Here is a 26,924-nt window from a genome sequence, read left to right as displayed (position 1 = left end):
TACTGCATTTAAATGCATGCATTTGCCCTCTAGTCGACATATAAGTTACTGCATTAAAATTACTTATTTGCCCTCTAGTGGACACAATAATTACGACATTTAAATTCATTTATTTGCCCTATAGTGGACACATAAAATACCGTTTTTAAATGCATGTATTTTCCCTCTAGTTGACATATAAATTACTGCATTAAAATTACTACAGCTCTTCCTCCAGCTCTTCCAGGGGAGTCCCAGACATTCCCAGGCCTTTAGAGAGACAGAGGTTCTCCAGCGTGTCCTGGTTCTTTCTCCGGGGTCTCCTCCCGGTCGGGAAATGGAACAACTCCCTAGAGAGGATCCATCCATCCATCCATCCATCCATCCATCCATCCATCCATCCATCCATCCGATACAGATGTCCAAGCCACCTCAGCTGACTCCTCTCAATGTGAAGGAGCATCGGCTCGACTCCTCCCTCCTCACCCTCTCATCTCTAAGGGAGTGTCCAGCCACCCTGCGGAAGAAACTCATCTCGGCTGCTTGTATCCGCGACCTTGCACGCACGCACGCACGCACGCACGCACGCACGCACGCACGCACGCACGCACGCACGCACGCACGCACGCACGCACTTCTGTCTTAAACTGGAGCTTGTTTATAACAAGCATAAGTTAGAATCGAAGAAAGAAACTGATCCAGTGTTTAGAAGCAAAAATACTTTATTCCCTCCGTCTGTAAACAGGTTCCTCCTGGAGGGAGAGTAGGTTAAAAAACTTTATTTACAAGACAAACGTTAGCAGACGGGGACGTTAGCGGTCCAGACGGACTGTGGCAGGGTGGAGGAGCAGCCACTCAGCTGATTGGGCACACCTGTGCCCAATCAGCCTCTCCACCCTGCCTGCCTTCATAAAGAGCGGCTACACGGACCAATCACAGCTCTCCCATCCAACCATGTTCAAGTCCTGGACCTGGAGGAATAAATAAACCCGGTCTGGGGTCCAGGTACCGGTTCTGGACCCCTGGTACCCCGGTCTCAGCGGGTCCAGGTCTGGTAGGTCCGGCGCCGGTCTCAGCGGGCCTTGAGCTGGGCCTCGTCCTGGTCCTGGTCCTGGTCCAGGTCCAGGTCCAGGTCTCAGCGGGCCCTGAGCGTGTCCCCCAGCAGCACCACCAGCCCCAGAACCAGCGCCCCCCCCAGCAGCAGCAGCAGGGAGCTGGACCCGGGCCCCCGGGCCAGAACCGCCCCCCCCAGGTAGACCAGCAGCAGAACCAGCAGGACCCGGTAACTGGCCAGCGGCCGCAGGCTGAGCCGCGGCCGGCGCCGCCACTCCTGGGTCTGCCGGGTCGCAGGGCTCCGGCCCGGCCCGGCCGGCCCCTCCTGGTCCAGCAGGTACCGGCGGGCCAGCCGGCCCAGCAGGTCCGGACGGGAACACAGGGCGGAGAAGTGGGGCCCGAACTGGGGAGGAGAGAGAGGTTAGTGGTTCTGATCAACCTTCATGGTTCTGCGGAATGATCTGCTGTGATGAGACTTTGGAATAGAAGGCGTGGTATAAACTTATTATACCACAGTTAACAAACATACAGATTGCAGGATTGGATGTGTGTGTGTGTATATATATATATATATATATATATATATATATATACATACATATATACACATATACATACACACTCACAGTGCCTTGCAACAGTATTTGTCCCCCTTGAACTTTGTGACCTTTTGCCACATTTTAGGCTTCAAAACATAAATATATAAAACTGCATTTTTTTGTGAAGAATCAACAACAAGTGGGACACAATCATGAAGTGGAACCAAATTTATTGGATATTTCAAACTTTTTTAACAAATAAAAAACTGAAAAATTGGGCGTGCACAATGATTCAGCCCCCTTAAGTTAATACTTTGTAGCGCCACCTTTTGTTGCGATGACAGCTGTAAGTCACTTGGGGTTTGTCTCTATAAGTTTTGCACATCGAGAGACTGAAATTTTTACCCATTCCTCCTTGCAAACCAGCTGGAGCTCAGTGAGGTTGGATGGAGAGCGGTTGTGAACAGCAGTTTTCAGTTCTTTCCACAAATTCTCCATTAGATTCAGGTCTGGACTTTGACTTGGCCATTCTAACACCTGGAGATTTCTTTGTGAACCATTCCATTGGAGATTTGGCTTTATGTTTTGGATCAGTCTTGTCTTAAGGGGCTGAATAACTTTGCACGCCCACTTTTTCAGTTTTTTATTTGTTAAAAAAGTTGGAAATATCCAATAAATTCCATTCCACTTCATGATTGTTGTTGATTCTTCACAAAAAAATGCAGTTTTATATCTTTATGTTTGAAGCCTGAAATGTGGCAAAAGGTCAAAGTTCAAGGGGCCAAATACTTTCGTAAGGCTATGTATGTATGTATACAAAGATGTTTGCTCAGCCCGGTTCTAATCAATGGTTCTGGTTGTGATCAATGGTTCTGGTTCTAATCAATAGTTCTGGTTCTGATCACCCACCCTGTGGTTGACGGCGGTGGAGGCCCGGTACAGCAGCCGGACCAGAACCGCACACTCGTAGCTCCTGATGGGCTGCAGCTCCGGGTCGCCCTGGTACTGGATGTGGAACCGGCGGAGCCCGTTTACGATCTGGAACACAGAGACGGGTCAGAACCGGGTCAGAACCGGGTCAGAGACGGGTCAGAAACCCCCCACCCCCCCCCAGCAGAACCGGGCCCTACCTGCCTCCGGCCCAGGTCCGTCAGAACCGGGCCGTCCTCCCCCTGGGTGCAGTCGGGCAGCAGGTCCTGGTCGTCGTCCTGAACCGGGCCCAGACACGACACCAGCTGGGCCAGCTGGCCCTGGTTGAGCTGCAACAGAACCACAACCGGGTCAGAGACTTCAGGACCACAACCACAACCGGGTCAGAGACTTCAGGACCAGAGTTCAGAAGTTATTAAAGTTTAGCCCATTGAGACGTAACATCTCATTTTCAAGGGAGTCCCAAGAAAACACATTACAATAAATCACATTACAGTCTAGACATAAAACACAAACAACCCCTACCACATAATCTAGTTACTAAATAGACTAATTGAATAACCGGAACAATGAAATGAAAATATAATAATATAACAGAGAAAAAATCAATTAATTTAAAAAAAATAGAAAAGGACAAAAAATACACAAATAAATTAAAAATATAGGCAATTTAAAAGGCAACTCAGCTAAATGTGTTTATAAATGGCAGTCCTTCATAGATTACTTTAACTCGTTGAAGACTCTACACACTGACTGACCCCCCCTTACCTTAATTTTCTTTTCATTTATTTTATTTATTTGTTTTTATTATTGTTATTTTTGTTGCCTTTTATGTTTTATTTATTATTTCCATTTAATGGGAATCAGTGATGGGCATTTGTATTTACCACTGTTTTTGTTTTCTGCCACATTTGCTCAGCCATTACTTTCCTCCATTGATCATTTGTTGCTCATCTTTTTATTTATGATTTAACTCTACAGAGACTCTGTTCCTTAGTTAGGTTTTGTGTGTTAAAAAAGGGGGACAATGTATAATGTATAATGTATATATTTGATTATATGTATCCATGGTATAATGTTGTTTTTTCTAAAGATAAAAAAAAAGAAAACTATCTAAGATGAGTCTGTTATCTTGAACACAACAGTTGGTTTTTACTTCACTCCTAAATTGCTGTAATAACCTGTCCTGCTTGTTTTTAGTCATTAAAGAGTCTGAAGATAACTTAAAAAAAAAAAAAAACAGGCAATTTGTTTTAAGATGGGAGTATAATAACAACTTAAAACAATGAAAAGAGGTTATAGAACACAAAAAGAGAGGAAGATTATTCGAATCTGATGGAGCTTTAAAATTTTGAAATTCTAGGAACAAAGAAAAAAGGTAAATTCCTATGTCTGAGTGAATATGGAGAGTTATATAGAATCATGAGTTCTTTTAAATATGGAGGACAGTGAAAATAAACACATTTAAAAAGGAACTGAAGCCAGTGAAATTGGCGTCTAGATTTGGGTTGAAACCAGTTCAATGAATCAAACATGAAACAATGATGTTCTGAAAGGACAACGTAACACAAATCTACATAATGAATTCAATAATACAGTCAGAGGTTTAAGATGGGAATCTGGAGTATTTTGATAAACAATATCTGCATAATCAACAAGTGCTAGAATGAGTTGAGAAATGAACCTTTTTCTGACAGGAAGTGAAACAGTTGATTGAACGGTAAAGTGAAGCTTTTTTAACAGTATAATCAATGTGAGGTTTAAAGGTTAAAGTTCCGGGTCAATCCAAAGTCCAAGATATTTGAATGTGCCAACTTTATCAACAAGAGATTCATTGGAAAAATAAATATGAAAATTAGATGAACGGAATCGGAGGTGACGTGAACTGAAAACCTGCTAAAGGACTTGTTTTGGTTCAATTTGTTTTTACTGAACCATCTGGAACCAGATTAAAATCAAGCGGTAAAGAGTTCTGGATGTGTGATATATCAAGGTTTGAGGTGTATATAAGAGTGTCGTCAACATATAAGTGGGTATGACAATTAGAACAGATACTCGGCAAATCATTAACAAAAATAGAAAAAAGAAGCGGACCCAATGTGGAGCCTTGAGGAACTCCTTTGTCAATAATTAAAAAGTCAGACGGATGACCCTGAACAACAACATTGATGATGATTATGGAGATAAACATTAACCCAGAGAAGAGCTTTTTCATAAAGACCAACAGCAAAAAGTTTGACTAGAAGTAAATAGTGATCAACCAGGTCTAGCGCTGCAGCTATCGAATATTTTAGTAATCCAGTATTCTACTGAAAATTACATTGATTATTCAAGTAATCAGATAAAACATATTTTTGTTGAGTTAAAGAGCAATTATAAATATACATAAAAGGTTAGATGTTAATTGACATTACTAAGACTAAATTATATAATACAGTAGGTTTAAAAACCCTGAACTTACACCAGTCGACCAAATTCACTGCCTTCACTCAGAAAACTAAGGATCTTACCAAGAAATGTTCTTATTTCTAACCTAAAAATGCCATTACACCTGATAACACACATCACTTAAAAGGTTAGGTGTTTTTCCCACGTGTTTCAATTGAACTTTCATTTGTGTCAAACACATTTTAAGTTCTAGTTAAGTTTTAAGTTAGAGTTTTGGCAGTGTTCAAAATAAAATTATGAGACCTGCTGTATTGGAGCACATTTTCTTTTAGTTAAAACTGTAGCGGGAACAGATGTTTAGAGGAACCTATGTATGTACCGGGTTAGAGGGGGAACATACAGGAGAACGGACCAGAAGAATATAGAGTGGATTGAAAATAAAAGTTAAGCACTGAGCTACATGTGTCTCTGCCTGAGCCTGATGTTACAAAAACCAAACATTTCCTCCTCTTTCTTCTTCCTTTACGTGCGGGTGAAACACCTGCTTTGAGCTGCAAAATGAAACGATTCCTCGAGGCAGAGAAAATTCCTCCATCATTTTTTGTAACGAATTACTCGAATTAATGGAGGAATGGTTTCAGCCCTAACCGGGTCAAAAGCTTAAGACGTCAATAAAAGGGTCAATAGAAATTGCCGGCGGCGGGTCCCCACCTTGAAGATCTGGCAGAGGTTCTCCAGGGCCCGGTCCAGGAACTCGTGGGTTTTCTTCAGAACCTCCCCCGTGTCCTCCGGCTCGGCGCCGGAGAAGCCGTTGCCGAGGTCCGGCGGGCCGAACCAGAACCGGGTCAGGAAGGAGCCGCCGGCCGCCGCCTCGCTGGACTGGTCTGAGATTCTCTTGGCCGTCTGCCGGGCCTGAGCGATGATCTGGACCAGACGCATCACCTGGGGAGGGGAGGAGGAATGTAAATATATTTAAATCTGTGATATTAAATATTAAAAATGAAGTTTGTCTTACATGAATACATCTAGTTTTTAACTTAATCTGCATTTGTTCTAAAAACAAGACATTGTGCATTTTTTCCTTAACAAGCAGTATTTATGTTCATTTACACACAAACAACAAGCAATGATCTTGTTGTATTTACTTTAACCTTTAACAATTTTAATCTATTGAACAGATTGACCAGCGTTTAGATGAAACATGTTTTATTTGTTTAAGTAGAAACCAAGTAAAAAATATCTTTCTTGATCTACTTTTAACTTTTTCGCAGGAGATTTTTATGTAGATCAAGAAAGACTAGTCTTTGTATAAACTACTTCATTTTTAGTATGTACAAAATTCATTTGCAAGTAAAGTCAACTTAATTTTGATAAATAAAGTAAACTGAACACAATTAAGTTGACTGTACTTGCAAAATAGTTTATACGAAGACTAGTCTTTCGTGATCTACATAATAATCTCATGCAAAAAGTTGACTTATTTTATTTTTAAGTGTGTGTATATGTATATACAGGACTGTCTCAGAAAATTAGAATATTGTGATAAAGTTCTTTATTTTCTGTAATGCAAAAATGTCATACATTCTGGATTCATTACAAATCAACTGAAATATTGCAAGCCTTTTATTATTTTAATATTGCTGATCATGGTTTACAGCTTAAGAAAACTCAAATATCCTATCTCAAAAAATTAGAATATTCTGGGAATCTTAATCTTAAACTGTAAGCCATAATTATTTAGCAATATTAAAATAATAAAAGGCTTGCAATATTTCAGTTGATTTGTAATGAATCCAGAATGTATGACATTTTTTTTTTTTTTTTTTTTTTTAATTGCATTACAGAAAATAAATAACTTTATCACAATATTCTAATTATCTGGGACAGCCATGTATGTATGTATGTATGTATGTATGTATGTATGTATATATATATATATATATATATATATATATACATATATACATATACATATACATATACACACACATATACACACATACACACATTTATGTGTGTGTATATATATTTGTATGTATATATATATATACATATATTTATATATGTGTATATATATATATACACACACACACACATCAGAGCAGAGACCCGGTTCCCTCCCCCCCAGAACCCGGTTCAGAACCCCCAGAACTCACGGCTCCCCTCAGCTCGCTGCCGAACATCTGTCTGTAGCTGCAGTCCGTCCCCTCCAGAACCAGCACGTGGCTCTTCACCCTGAAGGCCGTGTCCGTCACGGCGCGTTGCCGCGGCGACAGGTATCCGGTGCCGGCCGGGCCCGGCGTCAGGTAGGCCCGGTGGTGCTGGCGGTGGTGCAGCACGTGGTCCGGCTCCAGGAACAGCTGCTCCCCCCTCTGGACCAGCTCGGCCAGGCCCGGCTGGGCGAACACCTTGGCCACCCGGAACACCATCAGGGCGTTCTTGGCGTTGACCAGGTCCGTCCTCACGGCCCGGTTCAGGAAGCCCTGGAACAGCTTGGTGTAGACCAGCAGGTTCTCCTGGACGAAGGTCTCCCTGTGGACGGGAACGGGTCAGGGACGGGTCAGGGAACGGGTCAGGGACGGGTCAGGGAACGGGTCAGGGAACGGGTCAGGGTCAGGGAACGGGTCAGGGAACGGGTCAGGGAACGGGTCAGGGAATGGGTCAGGGAACGGGGGGCGGAACGTAAGGGATAATACCCGACGAGGTGGATGTTAGAGGGCTGCATTGGGATTGGGTACCGCGTAGGGTCGCCACCTTTCAGAAACAGAAATAATGGACGCTCCGATTTCAGCAGCGCAGGCGCCAAAACAAGGGGCATCCCCAAAACTTCTAAACTGCATAGACATGTATTTGTTTTATATGAAAAAACTAAATGCTTTGATTTAAAGTTTAAAGTAGCATTGAATTTGCATTAGTGATGCACCGATTGTTCGGTAACCGAAATTGTTCGGCCGAAAATGAAAAAAAAAACACTTTCGGTGTTCGGTGGAATAAGTGGGGAAAAAACCGAACAATTAATAACGGCGTTGTAATATAAATACACTGGCCGCTCCGTAACTGTTGCGCACCACATAAATAGTTGGCCAACCAAAAACTAACCATGTAACGCTCCCGTAATGGTTGCGCACCACATAAAAAGTTGGCCAACCAAAAACTAACCACATAAGAATTTTACCTAACATTCACCAGGAGGTGGAACCAAAACAACATAAATCAATCTATTACAGGTGCGTTTAGAAGAGGAAATCAAACAGCAAAGAGCGTGGAGTGAAGTGGTGCAAACATGTCAGCAGTGTGGAAGTATTTTAGAGTAGCAAAGAATAAAACAAGAATGGCTGTTTGGAATGAATGTTCTGCTCAAATATCTAGAGGGGAAACATCTGCAAAGTCTTTCAGCTACAAGTTTGATTTATCATTTGAAATGATAAAAAACCCTGAGCGCTTTAATGCATTTTTATTGTTTTAAGGCCTATGTTACAATGTTCAGTCAGTTAAGCCTAACGTAAGCTCAAAGATGGCCAAAAAATTTATTTTGCTAATTTATTTATTTTAAGTTATTGTTCTTTGCTGGTATAATGTCTGCTGGAATATTTAAGAAATACTGGGAAATTAAAAAATGTTCAGTTTTTTATGTTCAACAAATGTTTTCTACCTTGTAATTTTGTAAAAGATTTTTTTTTTGAAAAGCATGCCTAAATCAAATTTATTTGATTTATGCAATGGTGAAAAAATTGGCAAAATAAATGAAAAACTGCGAAGAACCATGTTCGGTATTGTTCGGTATTCGGCCAAGTGTTTATTATTATTTTCGGTTTCGGTTTCGGCCACAAATTTTCATCTCGGTGCATCACTAATTTGCATAACTGTACAGACAGCCAACCGTACTAGCAACTGAAATAGCCTCCTATGGTATGTATGTCCACATCAGCCCAGATGTAGAATATAGATTATCATAAATATATGGACGACACGGGGGCGTGAACTATCCGACGAGAAGCGGAGGACAGTTTGCTTCTGAGAAGTTCATATATTTCTGTTAATGTCCATCTGGAAGGGCATTATGCCACGGTCACTTACCGAAAAACAATCAGTTATTCATGCTTTAATGTGTTGGAATCATTAGTTTTATAACAAGCCACAGCTGAGTGGCTGAGCGGAGCGGAGATAAGATTATCCTTTATTCCTTCCTCAATGGGGAAACTCACTTGTTAGCAGCAGTAACTTAACACACACTTGCAGGGGAAGCGTAAAAAAAAAAGTTAAAAAGTAGAAAATATACGAGATATAAATATATACAGTACATTGCAATGGAAGTAGAGGTAGTGCGAGAGAGAAAAAAAAACAGTGCAAAAAAGCAGGTAAAATGTGTGTGAGGTAGACAGATATTGCACATATGCTACTTAATCTCTCGTCTGCAGCCGTTGGAACCTGGTAAGTTCCAAAGTTTTTTAACAAGCCATAACTCTGTTTCCTTGGTAACGGGAGATTTTCTAGTCCTAGCTCCGCTCAGCTAGTTTCTTTTCTCTCCTCTTCTGCATCTCAGTCATCAAAATTGTTAAATTCACCAAATAAATTAAAAGAAATGACAAAATCCCTCATGTGTCCGTCCTGCGGTAGCCGGCTCTTCTTCTCTGAATCTCTGTTGCCGTGGTTACCACCTGAATCTCCGTTGCCGTGGTTACCACCTGGCAGTTGATCCAGTAATGATATTAAAGTTATCAGGCGATTTGACCAAACTTGTTATCACTTATAACCTCCACCTGCCAATCAGAATCCAGTATTCACACAGACCGTGGTATGACGGTTGGTACCGGTTGTTACCGGGCGGTACCGGTCGGTACTGCGGGACTCACCAGCTCTCAGGACCGGTTCTAGCCGGGTCCGGCTGGGTCTTCTCAGCCGTGTATCTCCAGGGCTGGATGTAGCTGAGCCACGTCTCCAGAACCTGCAGGGGGAGCAGAGGTCAGCTCAGGTACCGGGTCGGTACCGGTGGTACCGGGTCAGTACCGGGTCAGCTCTGGTACCGGGTCAGTACCGGGTCGGTACTGGGGCAGTACTGGGTCGTTACCGGGTCACGTACCGCTCTGAAGGAAGCGTCCAGCGGCCAGTGACCGAAGCAGTGCTGCAGGAACAGGAAGAGTTTCTGCTGCACGAAGCGCTGGACCACCACCCTGAGGAGAGAGAGAGGACTAGTTAAACACTAGTTAGAGACTAGTTAACCACTAGTTAACCACCACCCTGAGGAGAGAGAGGACTAGTTAAACACTAGTTAGAGACTAGTTAACCTCTACTTAACCACCAACCTGAGGAGAGAGAGGACTAGTTAAGAGACCAGTTAACCTCTAGTTAGAGACTAGTTAACCTCTAGTTAGAGACCAGTTAACCACTAGTTAGAGACTAGTTAACCACTAGTTAGAGACTAGTTAACCACTAGTTAGCCTCTAGTTAAAGACTAGTTAACATCTAGTTAGAGACTAGTTAACCACTAGTTAGCCTCTAGTTAAAGACTAGTTAACCTCTAGTTAGAGACTAGTTGACCACTAGTTAGCCTCTAGTTAAAGACTAGTTAACCTCTAGTTAGAGACTAGTTAACCACTATTTAGCCTCTAGTTAAAAGACTAGTTAACCACTAGTTAGAGACTAGTTAACCTGTGGTAAGTGTTAGTTAACCACTAGTTAACATCTAGTTAGACTAGTTAAACTCTAGTTAGTGTTAGTTAACCACCAGTTGACCTCTAGTTAGAGACTAGTTGACATCTAGTTAGTGTTAGTTAACCACTAGTTAACCTTTAGTTACACTAGTTAACCTCTAGTTAGAGACTAGTTAACCTCTAGTTAGAGACTAGTTAACATCTAGTTAAAGATTAGTTAAGCTATTGTTAAAGATTAGTTAACCTCTAGTTAGAGACTAGTTAACCACTAGTTAGAGACTAGTTAACCTCTAGTTATTTAACCTCTAGTTAGCGTCGGTTAACCTCTAGTTAGCGTGGGTTAACCTCTAGTTAGTGTTTAGTAAACCTCTAGTTAGCGTCGGTTAACCTCTAGTTAGCGTCGGTTAACCTCTAGTTAGCGTCGGTTAACCTCTAGTTAGCGTCGGTTAACCTCTAGTTAGCGTCGGTTAACCTCTAGTTAGCGTTAGTAAACCTCTAGTTAGTGTTAGTAAACCTCTAGTTAGTGTTTAGTAAACCTCTAGTTAGTGTTTAGTAAACCTCTAGTTAGTGTTAGTAAACCTCTAGTTAGTTAACCTCTAGTTAATGTTAGTTAACCTCTAGTTAGTGTTAATAGTGTCTAGTTAGCGTTGATTGAGTCTATTTAGCGTTAACAGAGTCTAGTTAGCGTTAACAGTGTCTGGGTGGGGGTGCTGACCTCTTGAACTCCTCCAGCGGGCTAGCGTGGGGGTGCGAGTGCGCCGCCGGCGAGGACGCCAGCTGCTCCGGCTTCAGGCTGTTGGAGAAGGCGTGCAGATGCTTGACCAGCAGCCGGACCACCAGCACGTGCTCCTCCGACGGGCTGAACGGCTCCTGAAAGGGAAACCCGTCACACGCCGTTCCACACCAACCTCCACCCGCTCCAGAAAACCAGCCAATCACAGCGCAGCCCCGCCCCCAAAGCAGCCAAACATCTACCCGGGGAATCAGAGCACCGAGACGCCGGCACCGAGACGCCGGCACCGAGACGCCGGCCCCGCCCCCTGCTGGCCCCGCCCCCAAAGCAGCCAAACATCTACCAGGGAATCGGAGCACCGAGACGCCGGCCCCGCCCACTGCTGGCCCCGCCCCCAAAGCAGCCACACCCATCTACCCGGGAATCGGATCGGATGCAGAAGCAGTGGCCACGGTTACATGATGTTTTTTTAATTCAGAATTAATTATTCCGAATTAAATAATTCCAAATTAAACTATTTTCCTTCGAGTTTACATGGAAATAGTAATTCCCAATTGAGGTTTACATGGAAAACATGTTTGATGGTGTTTATCCAATTCCTCTTAATTCCGCTACAAGAGAGCGGCTACAGGCGAGCGGCTAACAGGCGAGCGGCTAACAGGCGAGCGGCTACAGCTGAGCTGCTACAGGCGAGCGGCTACAGGCGAGCGGCTACAGGCGAGCGGCTACAGGCGAGCGGCTACAGGCGAGCGGATACAGGCGAGCGGATACAGGCGAGCGGATACAGGCGAGCGGCTACAGGCGAGCGGCTACAGGCGAGCGGCTACAGGCGAGCGGCTACAGGCGAGCGGCTACAGGCGAGCGGCTACAGGCGAGCGGCTACAGGCGAGCCGCTACAGGTGAGCGGCTACAGGCGAGCGGCTACAGGCGAGCGGCTACAGGCGAGCGGATACAGCTGAGCGGCTACAGCTGAGCAGCTACAGGCGAGCGGCTACAGCTGAGCGGCTACAGCTGAGCGGCTACAGCTGAGCGGCTACAGCTGAGCGGCTACAGCTGAGCGGCTACAGCTGAGCGGCTACAGGCGAGTGGCTAGAAGCGAGCGGCTACAAGCGAGCGGCAGCATCGTCACACAGAAACACAGCAGCTTTCAATCACACCCGGGTACAAGCATGCATCAGAACACGCCTGTCGTCAAGGATACTTCTCTACAGACGTCGGTCATGTTTCTGTCACGTTATGGAGAAAATAAACCAGTCTCTCCGGTATTGACGAGGCTGGGGGTCCACGATCAATACTCTTGTGGTTTAGCTCCCCCTGGCCCCTTCCCCTCTCAGAGCTGCCGGACATGGCTAAAGGGATAAGCTGCGCGACCAACACTCAGACTCCAACGCTGGGGAGCTAAATCGCAAGCTGGATGCGATTCTTGAGCAGAATAGCAAGCTAGCTGCGGTTTTTGATCTCATTAGCAAGATGGAAAAACCTTGGAGAAGTTGGAAGCTCGGCTTGGCGGGAAATGACCGCCAAGCCGAGGCAGCTCCTGTCACAATCTACCTGGAGGAATAAAAACAAGACGCTCTGCCCCCACTAGCCCTCCCCTTCCAGAACATCTGTGGACCTGGATCAGAACTGTACCGTGCTGTCTGATAACATCAAGGACATTGGCTAAGGAGTAGCTCTGGGGCAAAGTTCGCTCACACACACACACACACTTGCTGATAACCACACCTCCCTCATCTCAACGCCTTCCCCGGCCCACCCTCTTATCAGCCCCCCAACGCGGCCTCCGGGTCTTATCAGCCCCCCAACACGGTCTCCGGGTCTTATCAGCCCCCCAACACGGTCTCCGGGTTCGAGCGCCACGAAGGCCGCGGCCCCCACTAGGGTGTACCGTGCCAGGACCCCTCCCCCCCATACCCACATGCAAGTCTTCGTGATGATGTTATGTTGCTTTTATGTGCTGAGGTGTTTTTTGCACCTTGAGACTGCGTATTTATACACAGTGTGAAGATCCCTTTTTTCCCTCCTCTATCCCAGTGTCATCCTCATTTGGAAAAGTTGGCCCTTATAACATGTATGTCGCCGACGGTGTTAACCAAAGCCAAATTCCCGCTTTGATGTATTCAAACATCGTCATTAAAGTCTGATTCTCATCATCTGAGGTGATGGAACCGTCATCTGCGTGAGAGAAGTATCCTTGACGACGAAGGTTTCCCTCCAGGGGGGCCCCAGAGAGGGGGGCCCCCCGGGGGCCGAGGGGGGGGCCCAATGGGAGGCGAGGGGGGGGAATGAAAAGGTAACAGTACTTGGTAGGTGCTGAGGGTCCCAGAGCCTGGTGGGGCGAGGGCTTGGACCGGCATGCTGGACATACTGAGGCGGTACTGCAGCAGCGCCAGCTGTTCACCCGTTAACCACCAGGGGGGGTGAGGAGGAGGACGGACAAGGAGGGGGGGGGACACATCAGAGAAGAAGCAGCAGCAGAAGAAGAAGAAGAGACAACGAAGGACGAGTGGCATTCAGGAGGGACGGGAGCAGAAGACAGGACAGGAGACACACGTAAGATATTCACCATAGAACAATGATTACACTCTGGCCCCGCCCCCAGGGGGAAAACTGGCCCTGCCCCCAGGGGGAGCCTGCTAGCTCCGCCCCCAGGGGGAAAACTGGCCCTGCCCCAGGGGGAGGAGCCTGTTAGCCCCGCCCCCATGGAGGAACTGGCCCCGCCCCCAGAGGGAGGAGCCAGCCCGGCTGCAGGGACGGGAATCATTTCCTGCTCTGAGGCCGAGCAAACATCTCAAATGCCGCTTTTCCACTAGCACCTACTCGGTTTGGTTCTTTTCCACTAGCACCTACTCAGCTCAGTTTGGTTCTTTTCCACTAGTACCTACTCGGCCCAGTTTGGTTCTTTTCCACTAGCACCTACTCGGTTTGGTTCTTTTCCACTAGAACCTACTCGGTTTGGTTCTTTTCCACTAGTACCTACTCGGCCCTAGTTTGGTTCTTTTCCACTAGTACCTACTAGGTTTAGTTCTTTTCCACTAGTACCTACTCGGCCCTAGTTTGGTTCTTTTCCACTAGTACCTACTAGGTTTAGTTCTTTTCCACTAGTACCTACTCGGCCCTAGTTTGGTTCTTTTCCACTAGAACCTACTCGGTTTGGTTCTTTTCCACTAGTACCTACTCGGCCCTAGTTTGGTTCTTTTCCACTAGCACCTACTCGGTTTGGTTCTTTTCCACTAGTACCTACTCGGTTTGGTTCTTTTCCACTAGCACCTACTCAGCTCAGTTTGGTTCTTTTCCACTAGCACCTACTCGGCCCTAGTTTGGTTCTTTTCCACTAGCACCTACTCAGCCCTAGTTTGGTTCTTTTCCACTAGCACCTACTCAGCTCAGTTTGGTTCTTTTCCACTAGCACCTACTCGGCCCTAGTTTGGTTCTTTTCCACTAGCACCTACTCTGACCTAGTTTGGTTCTTTTCCACTAGCACCTACTCTGACCTAGTTTGGTTCTTTTCCACTAGCACCTACTCAGCTCAGTTTGGTTCTTTTCCAATAGCACCTACTCGGCCCGGCTTGGTTCTTTTCCACTAGCACCTACTCGGCCCTAGTTTGGTTCTTTTCCACTAGCACCTACTCTGCCCAGTTTGGTTCTTTTCCACTAGTACCTACTAGGTTTAGTTCTTTTCCACTAGTACCTACTCTGACCTAGTTTGGTTCTTTTCCACTAGCACCTACTCGGCCCTAGTTTGGTTCTTTTCCACTAGTACCTACTCTGACCTAGTTTGGTTCTTTTCCACTAGCACCTACTCAGCCCTAGTTTGGTTCTTTTCCACTAGCACCTACTCAGCTCAGTTTGGTTCTTTTCCACTAGCACCTACTCAGCCCTAGTTTGGTTCTTTTCCACTAGCACCTACTCGGCCCGGCTTGGTTCTTTTCCACTAGCACCTACTCAGCCCTAGTTTGGTTCTTTTCCACTAGCACCTACTCTGACCTAGTTTGGTTCTTTTCCACTAGCACCTACTCCGTTTGGTTCTTTTCCACTAGCACCTACTCGGTTTGGTTCTTTTCCACTAGCACCTACTCGGCCCAGTTTGGTTCTTTTCCACTAGTACCTACTAGGTTTAGTTCTTTTCCACTAGTACCTACTCGGCCCTAGTTTGGTTCTTTTCCACTAGCACCTACTCGGTTTGGTTCTTTTCCACTAGTACCTACTTGGTTTGGTTCTTTTCCACTAGTACCTACTTGGTTTGGTTCTTTTCCACTAGCATCTACTCAGCTCAGTTTGGTTCTTTTCCACTAGCACCTACTCGGCCCGGCTTGGTTCTTTTCCACTAGCACCTACTCGGCCCTAGTTTGGTTCTTTTCCACTAGCACCTACTCGGCCCTAGTTTGGTTCTTTTCCACTAGCACCTACTCGGCCCAGTTTGGTTCTTTTCCACTAGTACCTACTCGGCCCAGTTTGGTTCTTTTCCACTAGCACCTACTCGGTTTGGTTCTTTTCCACTAGCACCTACTCAGCTCAGTTTGGTTCTTTTCCACTAGTACCTACTCGGCCCAGTTTGGTTCTTTTCCACTAGCACCTACTCGGTTTGGTTCTTTTCCACTAGAACCTACTCGGTTTGGTTCTTTTCCACTAGTACCTACTCGGCCCTAGTTTGGTTCTTTTCCACTAGTACCTACTAGGTTTAGTTCTTTTCCACTAGTACCTACTCGGCCCTAGTTTGGTTCTTTTCCACTAGTACCTACTAGGTTTAGTTCTTTTCCACTAGTACCTACTCGGCCCTAGTTTGGTTCTTTTCCACTAGAACCTACTCGGTTTGGTTCTTTTCCACTAGTACCTACTCGGCCCTAGTTTGGTTCTTTTCCACTAGCACCTACTCGGTTTGGTTCTTTTCCACTAGTACCTACTCGGTTTGGTTCTTTTCCACTAGCACCTACTCAGCTCAGTTTGGTTCTTTTCCACTAGCACCTACTCGGCCCTAGTTTGGTTCTTTTCCACTAGCACCTACTCAGCCCTAGTTTGGTTCTTTTCCACTAGCACCTACTCAGCTCAGTTTGGTTCTTTTCCACTAGCACCTACTCTGACCTAGTTTGGTTCTTTTCCACTAGCACCTACTCTGACCTAGTTTGGTTCTTTTCCACTAGCACCTACTCAGCTCAGTTTGGTTCTTTTCCAATAGCACCTACTCGGCCCGGCTTGGTTCTTTTCCACTAGCACCTACTCGGCCCTAGTTTGGTTCTTTTCCACTAGCACCTACTCTGCCCAGTTTGGTTCTTTTCCACTAGTACCTACTAGGTTTAGTTCTTTTCCACTAGTACCTACTCTGACCTAGTTTGGTTCTTTTCCACTAGCACCTACTCGGCCCTAGTTTGGTTCTTTTCCACTAGTACCTACTCTGACCTAGTTTGGTTCTTTTCCACTAGCACCTACTCAGCCCTAGTTTGGTTCTTTTCCACTAGCACCTACTCAGCCCTAGTTTGGTTCTTTTCCACTAGCACCTACTCAGCTCAGTTTGGTTCTTTTCCACTAGCACCTACTCAGCCCTAGTTTGGTTCTTTTCCACTAGCACCTACTCGGCCCGGCTTGGTTCTTTTCCACTAGCACCTACTCAGCCCTAGTTTGGTTCTTTTCCACTAACACCTACTCTGACCTAGTTTGGTTCTTTTCCACTAGCACCTACTCCGTTTGGTTCTTTTCCACTAGCACCAACTCGGTTTGGTTCTTTTCCACTAGCACCTACTCGGCCCAGTTTGGTTCTTTTCCACTAGTACCTACTAGGTTTAGTTCTTTTCCACTAGTACCTACTCGGCCCTAGTTTGGTTCTTTTCCACTAGCACCTACTCGGTTTGGTTCTTTTCCACTAGTACCTACTTGGTTTGGTTCTTTTCCACTAGTACCTACTTGGTTTGGTTCTTTTCCACTAGCATCTACTCAGCTCAGTTTGGTTCTTTTCCACTAGCACCTACTCGGCCCTAGTTTGGTTCTTTTCCACTAGCACCTACTCGGCCCAGTTTGGTTCTTTTCCACTAGTACCTACTCGGCCCAGTTTGGTTCTTTTCCACTAGCACCTACTCGGTTTGGTTCTTTTCCACTAGCACCTACTCAGCTCAGTTTGGTTCTTTTCCACTAGTACCTACTCAGTTTGGTTCTTTTCCACTAGTATCTACTCGGCCCGGCTCAGAGCGGCTGATTCCCGTCCCTGCGGGTCGACCCGGACTCGGGGACTCAGACTGGAGGATCTGTTTCTGGGTCGGGACCTGCAGAAACTGTCCAGTCTGAGTCTCCTCTCGACTCGGGGGACGAGTCCTTCAGCGGTTACGATGGAAGTTACTTTAAACAGGAAGGAACAAACACCACAACGTTTGTGAAGGAGGTTCATGCCGGAGGCCGAGAGCCGGTTCACTGTTTCCTGTGCAGTTCCACGCTGCAGCAATGCATCATGGGAAGAGATTTACTCACCAATCGCAACCAGAGCAACAAACCAATCCAGAGGAGAAACTCACTTCCTGTAGCAACACTAGCTCTGACCACACGGGGGAGCTGTGACTGAGCTGGTTTAGATCAGTGATCGTCTCTCTGATGCAGAATATTAATTAGATCAGGAAGCGGACACAACTGGACAACTTAAAAGTGATTTTACATTTGTAAAACGTTTTTTATTGTACTTAAGACTTAATGCATTTTAATAAACCTTTCTTCGGCTGCTACTGGTGAGTCTAATGGTCCTTCCCTGTGTATGTTGGAAACGCTAAATAATAGTTTTGATTGCAATCTATCTGTATGGATACACACGTATATATTAGGGGAGTCAAATTAGCACGTTAATTGTGATTAATTAATTACAGGCATATTTAGCGTGTTATATTTTTAATAGAATTTTTTAATCTCTAAACTTTACTTTTCTGTTTGCGAGTTGCCTTTATTATGAAATCTGAATCTGCGGTACATACACACACTAATTATACTGTAATACTAATTACACTAATTATATATATAATATACATACACGTATATAATTATATATACGTGTATGTATGTATGTATATATATATATATATATATATATATATATATATATATATATATATATATATATACATACATACATACACGTTACACAATCTCTGATGTCAAAAACAGAAAACTGAGTCTGTCATGTTATTTATATATGTATATAGATGTTCTGTTTATGTTTCACAAGCATCCAGACTCGTAATCTCTGGTTTTCCCCGCTCGGTTTCTCAGTTTACCAGGTTTATATCTGTATATTTGGCCACTTGCTATCGTCATTAACAAAACACGGATCCAGAAGTCGGACACCGTTTGTCACTAGTCAACTTGTTAAGGTAACGTTGATCTTTAGTTGGTGCATAGCTGGACTGTTTATCTCCGTCGTACTTCTGTTGCAGAAATGCACCTTGAGCTGGTGATGAATATATTTACCTGCTTCAACTAATGTAAACGAAGATCTAAAAGGAAATCTTCATTTTCCCTCCGTGTGGTCAGGAGTGGTACTGCAGCTTTTAAATGTAATAATTTTTCCTGTTCTCTGAATAAAGTAATTTTTAAAAGGATATATTCCTACTGTACGGTCGATCCGAGTCCCAGCAGACGACCATCGTTCAAGTTTCACGCAGAGGAAACAGTGAAATGAACCTCAGCCTCTCACCGCTCATGCAGGCCACATCGTGCACGTAGTGTTGACATGATTTTACAGGAAGATGAACACAAGCATCAAGTCTTTGCAGGGCGGGGGGTAAAAACTGGGGGGCTCTGACTTCTACTTCACAGTTAATCAAAACTCACGCCTGGGGCGTCAAAGCTAGTATCAATTCTCTCATTAAACATTGAGAGAGGAGCTTGAACTTTTGGGGGAACACGACCGATGCAACATGAGCCGACCGCTTTAACATTTCAATTGACATCAAATGTAACCATCATTTACTATTATTCTCTTGTCGTGTTTCTTTGTTTATGAAGCACTTCGGTTTTAAATGTGCTACATGGATTAAAGTTGACTTGTATTGCGTCATTCCCCACGTCTGAGCTAAAAAGGCTTGTACAGACAGCGGGGCAGTGCATTGTGGGTCGTAGAAGCCCGCGTTAACTGTCTAAGTTCAGCTCACGCAGGACTGAGATCGGCTGCAGTTCCTTTACCGGCTGCTAGAGGGCGCTGAAGCCTCAAGGTCGGGTGGAGCTGCTTCTCCAGGACAGTGGCCACGGTTACATGATGTTTTTTCATTCGGAAATAACTATTCCTAATTAAATACTTCTGACTTAAACTATTTTCCTTCGAGTTTACATGGAAATAGTAATTCTGAATTGAGGTTTCCATGGAAACACGTTTGATGGTCTTTCTCCAATTCCTCTCCAGGTCTGGGGGTTGGGAAGGTTCTGATTGGATAGGGGGGGGACCGGAAGTTAAACTACCGGAAGAAAAACTAACTTAGCCGCTACAACTTTGATGTTTCCTGTTTCCATCTGTTCTTTTAATGATTTCTATTTATTAAATAAATGGTCTCTGCTCTTGACCAGCGTTTACTGCTGCTGCATCTTGACACTTTGTTAGGAAAACAAGCCCAGCGCGGAATATAAGGTCATGGAGACAGACGGGCGAGGGAACGAGCAGAAAGAAAGACTGGGATTAATTTAAAGAGGAATGAGTGTAAACATGATCTGGAATTATTATATTCGGATTTAAAATGGGAATAAACACGACACTTACTTCGGAATTAAGTTGAATTTGGAAATAGGTGATTACTTGGTAATTTTTACCCATTTTAAATCGGACTTCATTTTAATTCCGGAGAGGACCCCCCTCTTCCCCATCCTCGTCAGAACTTGATGCTGGTGTTCGATCTGCTAAAAGAAACCATGCGTGGAGAACAAACACCCCGAGCTGCTGACGTGCAGCATGCAGAGATGTGAGGAGAAGCCCAAGCACCAATCAGGAGCAGGTTTACCCCCAACACCACCGGGGGGGCGGGGTTTCACCTGACGCTGCTAAAGCTCTGGCCGTCACACTGGACCAGGTCAAACCAGCCCATAACCTTCACCGGCTCAGGCAAACGCAGACAAACCAGCCCATAATAACCATAAACAGACTCAACAGCTGCTCTGTTGCCATGGTAACCGAGGGGGGGGGGGCATGTTGAGCCGCATTCCGTAATAACGGTGCATTTTTTAATAAACGTCCAAAATGTAATAACTTTTTCATTTCATTTTGTAATAAACTGCCCCATTTTGTAATACATTTTGCCACATTATGTAATAAGTTATTGCATTTTGAGAAGATTATTATAAAATGTACTTGCAACTTTTTTATTCTCTAGGAAATGTAATAACATGGGGCATTATGTAATAACTATTATTGTTGTTTGTTTAACAATGAATTTATACAATTGACTTTTGTTGTTTTTTATGCAATTTCCTTTAGAGCTATGTAGCCCAATAAATCTATGTATAAAACTGCAAATATAACTTTAGTTGCCTATTTGAAGTTTGGAATTATATAGGCCAATAACAAACAAATAAACTATGCTTTAGAATTTTTATTACATAATGCACCATGTTATTTCATTTTCTAGAGAATAAAAAAGTTGCAAGTGCATTTTGTAATAATCTTCTCAAAATGTAAAAACTTATTACATAATGCGGCAAAATTTATTACAAAATGCGTTGGGATAGTTTATTACAAAATCCAGCAGTTTATTACAAAATGAAATGACAAAGTTATTACATTTTGGACGTTTATTACAAAATGCACCGTTATTACAAATTGCGGCTCAACACGGCAGCACGCCAGGCTTCCTGGGAGATGGGGAGGAGGAGGAGGAGGAGGGGGGGGCAGCAGCTGCTCTGTTGCCCTGGTAACTGGGGAGGAGTAGGGGGCGGGGGGTTGTGCTCAGCCAGTCACAGCCAGCCGTGCAGAGAGAGAGGGGGGTTGGGGGGGTGAACGGCCTTACCTTTACCTGGGGAGACTGCAGCTTCTGGTACATGTCCAGGGAGTAGTGGTGGAGCCAGATCTCCACGAACATCTGGAGACACGAAACACGGAATCTATCAGACCTTTCTCAAATATATCCTGACACATGAACAATTATTAAAGGTTGTCATGGAAACGAAGCTGTGAGCCGACTGGCAATCAATCAACTCTTTGCTGATCCAGAAGAACCGGTTCCAAAGTAGCAGCAATTATTTGATGAGTTTAGAAGAAAGAACCGCTTACGTCAGCGGAGGGGGCGGAGTTATTAAGACCAACGGCAACAGCAAGACTGGGAGACGGAGACATTTTCAAATCAGAATGAATGTGGATGCAGCAAAGCATCATGGGAGGAGGAGGAGACGTGACTGACGTTTGCAGAGACGTAACTGAGACGTAACTGACGTTAGCAGAGACGTAACTGAGACGTAACTGACGTTAGCAGAGACGTAACTGAGACGTAACTGACGTTAGCAGAGACGTAACTGACGTTAGCAGAGACGTAACTGACGTTAGCAGAGACGTAACTGACGTTAGCAGAGACGTAACTGACGTTAGCAGAGACGTAACTGACGATAGCAGAGACGTAACTGACGTTAGCAGAGACGTAACTGACGTTAGCAGAGACGTAACTGACGTTAGCAGAGACGTAACTGACGTTAGCAGAGACGTAACTGACGTTAGCAGAGACGTAACAGAGACGTAACTGACGTTAGCAGAGACGTAACTGACGTTAGCAGAGACTAACTGACGTTAGCAGAGACGTAACTGACGTTAGCAGAGACGTAACTGACGTTAGCAGAGACGTAACTGACGTTAGCAGAGACGTAACTGACGTTAGCAGAGACGTAACTGACGTTAGCAGAGACGTAACTGACGTTAGCAGAGACGTAACTGACGTTAGCAGAGACGTAACTGACGTTAGCAGAGACGTAACTGACGTTTGCAGAGACGTAACTGACGTTAGCAGAGACGTAACTGACGTTTGCAGAGACGTAACTGACGTTAGCAGAGACGTAACTGACGTTAGCAGAGACGTAACTGACGTTAGCAGAGACGTAACTGACGTTAGCAGAGACGTAACTGACGTTAGCAGAGACGTAATGACCTGTCTCCCTTTAGCACTCGAGTTGTGGAAAAACAAACCGGTTCTCAGCTGGTTCCTAGTTGAACCAGTTGTGAACCAGAACCAGAACTGGAACCGGTCTGGTGTAAACGGGGTACCAGGGGCCTGAGGGAGGAGGGGGTAGTTTATATAAAGCTTTACATTCATTTCTAACATGATTGATTGACAGCCGGCTCCCAGCTTGGTCTCCGTGTGTGACATCATCAGGGCGTGGGCGGAGCCTCCTCACCTGCAGCAGCGTCTCCGACCTCCAGATCTCCTGGGCTGCCGGGTCTGCGTTGACGGACGGCTGGTGGAAGATGTGGTGCTTCAGCAGGCTGGGGGTGTGGAGGCCGTAGCCGGCGAACGACACGCCCGACGACCTGCAGGGTCAACGGGATTGGTTTAAAATAAACACGAGTTCAGTCTGGTTTAACTGGCTGTTTTTAGTAAAACACGTTTTACAAAAGATGTAAAACAAAGGGCCGGTATTTACTTCCTACGCCAAACAATCATTTTCTGAAGCATACAGTAGAATATAGATGGAATTCTTTAAGCAGGAGAAAATATATTTGAGATAGTGATGCACCGAAATGAAAATTTGTGGCCGAAACCGAAAATAATAATAAACACTTGGCCGAATACCGAACAATACCGAACATGGTTCTTCTCAGTTTTTCATTTATTTTGCCAATTTTTTCACCATTGCATAACTCAAATAAATTTGATTTAGGCATGTTTTTAAAAGAAAAATATATTTTACAAAATTACAAGGTAGAAAATATTTGTTGAACATAAAAAACTGAACATTTTTTAATTTCCCAGCATTTCTTAAATATTCCAGCAGACATTATACCAGCAAAGAACAATAACTTAAAATAAATAAATTAGCAAAATACATTTTGTGGCCATCTTTGAGCTTACGTTAGGCTTAACTGACTGAACATTGTAACATAGGCCTTAAAACAATAAAAATGCATTAAAGCGCTCAGGGTTTTTTATCATTTCAAATGATAATCAAACTTGTAGCTGAAAGACTTTGCAGATGTTTCCGCTCTAGATATTTGAGCAGAACATTCATTGCAAACAGCCATTCTTGTTTTATTCTTTGCCACTCTAAAATACTTCCACACTGCTGACATGTTTGCACCACTTCACTCCACGCTCTTCCACGTTTGATTTCTTCATCTAAACCTGGAATAGATTGATTTATGTTGTTTTGGTTCCACCTGCTGGTGAATGTTGGTAAAATTCTTATGTGGTTAGTTTTTTGTTGGCCAACACTTTATGTGGTGCGCAACCATTACGGGAGTGTTATGTGGTTAGTTTTTGGTTGGCCAACGATTTATGTGGTGCGCAACAGTTACGGAGCGGCCAGACCATATTATATTACAACGCCGTTATTAATTGTTCGGTTTTTTTCCCCACTTATTCCACCGAACACCGAAAGTGTTTTTTTGCCATTTTCGGCCGAACAATTTCGGTAACCGAACAATCGGTGCATCACTAATTTGAGAGGGGAAGATTTTTTTTTATTGTGCACTTCAAGAAAAAAGTTGAAATGTATTATTAATCTCGACATTTCGACTTTTTTGTGTATTTCTGATCTGATTTTCATGGCCTAGAGATGATGTTTTACTGTATATTGTACAGAAGAGTATCAGGGCCGTGCAGGAGAAAAAATATTTGAGTGGGGAAGATTGTTTTTTATTGTGCATTTCGGGAAAAAAGTAGAAATGTCAAGAAAAAAGTCGAAATGTCGAGATAAATGTTGAAATAAGAATAAAGTCAAAATTTCTCCTTTTTTCCTCAACATTTCAACTTTATTCACGACATTTCAACTTTTTTCTCGACGTTTTGACTTTTTTCTCGACATTTCGACTTTTGCATAATGAAAAAAAAATCTTCCTCCTCTAAAATATTTTTTTTATTTTTTCTCCTGCCTGGCCCTAATACTCTACCATAATATTGGAATGTTTCATGTATGTCTTTTCACTTTAAGATAATGATTTACATGTACAGTAAAGTTTAATGTAGGTTTGTCGTGTTATTTCTTTCTTTATGTCTTGTTTTTAACTGTATGTTTTAAATGTATTGTTTTTAATGTGGACCCCAGTAAGACTAGCTGTGGGGATCCTTACAAACAAACAAATGTTTAAGTAGATTTGGAGGTTAGAGTGTTGCCGAGGGCAGGGCGGTTACCGTGGCGACGGCGCGGTGACGGAGCCTCTGGCGTCGGAGCAGGGGGACGAGGGGACGTTGCCCTCGCCGGGCAGGAAGTACTTCAGGTACATGTCCACCAGGACGAAGTAGGCGGTGTCGGTGCAGCCGCCCTGCTGGCCCGGAGGAACGCTCTGGAACCAGAGGAGGAACACGTCAGCATCACGTTTCCATGACGACCGCGGGGCGGCGGGATCAACTCACCTTCGGTGCGATGAGACAGTTGGCAAAGTTGAAGGCGAAGAATTCAAAGGGATCTGGAGAAACGCTGAGGAACAACCGACTCATCAGGGACAAACATTTCTGCTGAAGCCGCCGACACACTTTCCATCAGCTGACTTCCTCCTCGCACCTTCGTGGAGGAGAACCTGCGGTCGGCCGGGAACATGACAGTCCCCGAAACATCTCACAGGTGGCCAGAGTTCAATACTGTATCGGCCCCAATATAAGACGGTGTTTTCTGCATCGAAATAAGACTGAAAAAGTGGGGGTCGTCTTCCATTTGGGGTCTAGACGTCACAATGCTAGATGGAGCCAGATATCTTTAAATGCTGAACTGAACCCCAGGACAAAGCTATAGAAGTATCAGGGCCAGGCAGGAGAAAAATAAAAATAATATTTTAGATAATATTTTTTTTCATTATGCACGTAGAGAAAAGCCGAAATGTTGAGAAAAAAGTCGAAATGTCGAGATTAATGTTGAAATACAATTTTGAGAAATATAGTTGAAATGTTGAGAAAAAAGTCAAAAATTCGTGAATAAAGTTGAAATGTTGAGAAAAAAAAGCAAAATTTCGACTTTATTCTTGAAATTGTATTTCAACATTAATCTCGACATCTCGACTTTTTTCTCGAAGTGCACAAAAAAAAAAATCTTCCCCTCTCAAATATCTTTTCTCCTGCAGGGTCCTAATACTCTTCGGTAAAAGCGAACCCATGTCACGAAGAAGAAAAATAAAAATAGCTGTAGCACGAAGAACAAAAATAAAAAAAAATAAAAAAGCGCTAAGAAAGAAAAGAGAAGAAAATAAGAGAAGTAGACACTAGACTTTAGGCTCCAGCGGCTCGTTAGCAGCAGGTTAATTCAAGCCTTTAGCAGTGCAGGATACTGAGGGCGATGCTCAGCGCCAGGTTCCCCGTCAGCGGGAACTGCAGCTTGTTGTGGAACAGCGGGCAGTCGGGCAGGACGCCCTCCTGGATGCAGGCCTTCACCGGACCCTGGAACAATAACAATAATAATAATAATAATAATAATAATAATAATAGTAATAAAATAAACAGACCCGGGTTCAAAACTCAAGCTGCAGCACACAACACACTGGTTCAACTCCTGAAATCCTAAACATCAACCTCTGAAATGGTTTAAATGTTAGTTTTCATAAAACCTGCAGTTCCTAAATCACAAACTCACATCTGGTTATTAAACTTAATGAAACCGTGATAATAAAATATATATATTTAAAAAGATCCTCTGACATTTATAGAAACAGATATATATATATATTTTACTCAAATGTGATCGAGACCTTTATCCCTCTAAACCCGTGGTCTCCAACCTTTTCTGAACCAGGACCGGTTTAATGTCTGACAATATTTTCACGGCCCAATCTAAAGGTGTAGCTGATAAAAACTAAATAAAATGACAAGATCGGCGGTAAAAACTGTGGTATTTTCTCTATAGTAATAATAATAATGAATAATAATAATAAAACCTAATTTTCGAAAAAATAAAATAATGGAAATTGTAAATTACCTTTAATATGAGTATTTCTATAAATTAGTTTTTATGTCTCATTAACGTTATTTAAAGCCAGGCATTTATTTAATTTGTTATATATTAAGGAGACCGATATTTAGTGCTTTTATTTTGAAGGCGTCTCGCCAAGACCTTGTAAACATCCGGCGTTTCGGACTTTAACGGTAAAAGTTTAACAGCAGTAGAAAGTGTGTCTGAAAGACTAAACGAGTGTCAGGAATGTTAAAGTGGAGCCTAACTGACACAAAAAGCACCTGCTGATAAGGATTTGTTTTCTTTGCAAATGTTATGCCGTATTTATGTCCATATTGAGTTTGGCTGTCTGGTTACTCATGTATTGTGGTTAACGTTAGGCCTGATTTATGGTTCCGCGGTAAATCGACGGCGTAGCCTACGGCGTAGGGTACGCAGCGACGCACACCCTACGCCGTAGGCTCTGCGGTGTAACGCAGAACCATAAATCAGCCTGTAGCTGTTATTACCGAGCGAGCGAGCAGCTGCGTCGGTCTGTATTTAAGTTATGATAATAACAACAACAACAACAATAATAATAATAGCCACCACAATAATAATAATTATAATCACACTAAT

At 43.9% G+C, this 26,924-nt stretch overlaps 1 protein-coding gene across 5 annotated transcripts in view; it reads right to left on the bottom strand.

Annotated features, from left to right (window-relative positions):
* Positions 1-977: 977 nt before the first annotated feature.
* Positions 978-26,924, bottom strand: part of smpd4 (sphingomyelin phosphodiesterase 4) — a 32,532-nt gene continuing 6,585 nt past the window's right edge. For 2 of the 5 annotated variants that reach the window (XM_061726580.1, XM_061726579.1), the window contains 14 exons: positions 25,687-25,795; positions 24,782-24,834; positions 24,560-24,711; positions 22,608-22,740; positions 21,236-21,307; positions 13,577-13,666; positions 11,256-11,410; positions 9,970-10,060; positions 9,743-9,834; positions 7,046-7,421; positions 5,601-5,831; positions 2,702-2,830; positions 2,481-2,609; positions 978-1,435 (listed from right to left, as the gene is read on the bottom strand). In XM_061726580.1, coding sequence (XP_061582564.1) covers positions 1,115-1,435; positions 2,481-2,609; positions 2,702-2,830; positions 5,601-5,831; positions 7,046-7,421; positions 9,743-9,834; positions 9,970-10,060; positions 11,256-11,410; positions 13,577-13,666; positions 21,236-21,307; positions 22,608-22,740; positions 24,560-24,711; positions 24,782-24,834; positions 25,687-25,795 — 2,133 coding nt within the window. In that variant the 3' untranslated portion in view covers positions 978-1,114. The remainder of the gene's footprint in view (positions 1,436-2,480; positions 2,610-2,701; positions 2,831-5,600; positions 5,832-7,045; positions 7,422-9,742; positions 9,835-9,969; positions 10,061-11,255; positions 11,411-13,576; positions 13,667-21,235; positions 21,308-22,607; positions 22,741-24,559; positions 24,712-24,781; positions 24,835-25,686; positions 25,796-26,924) is intronic. The other 3 variants (XM_061726581.1, XM_061726582.1, XM_061726583.1) reach the window with 3 other exon arrangements.

This window comes from Cololabis saira, chromosome 8, assembly GCF_033807715.1.
Source record: "Cololabis saira isolate AMF1-May2022 chromosome 8, fColSai1.1, whole genome shotgun sequence".
Classification (NCBI taxonomy): domain Eukaryota; kingdom Metazoa; phylum Chordata; class Actinopteri; order Beloniformes; family Belonidae; genus Cololabis; species Cololabis saira.
This window is presented reverse-complemented; position numbering and strand designations above follow the sequence as displayed.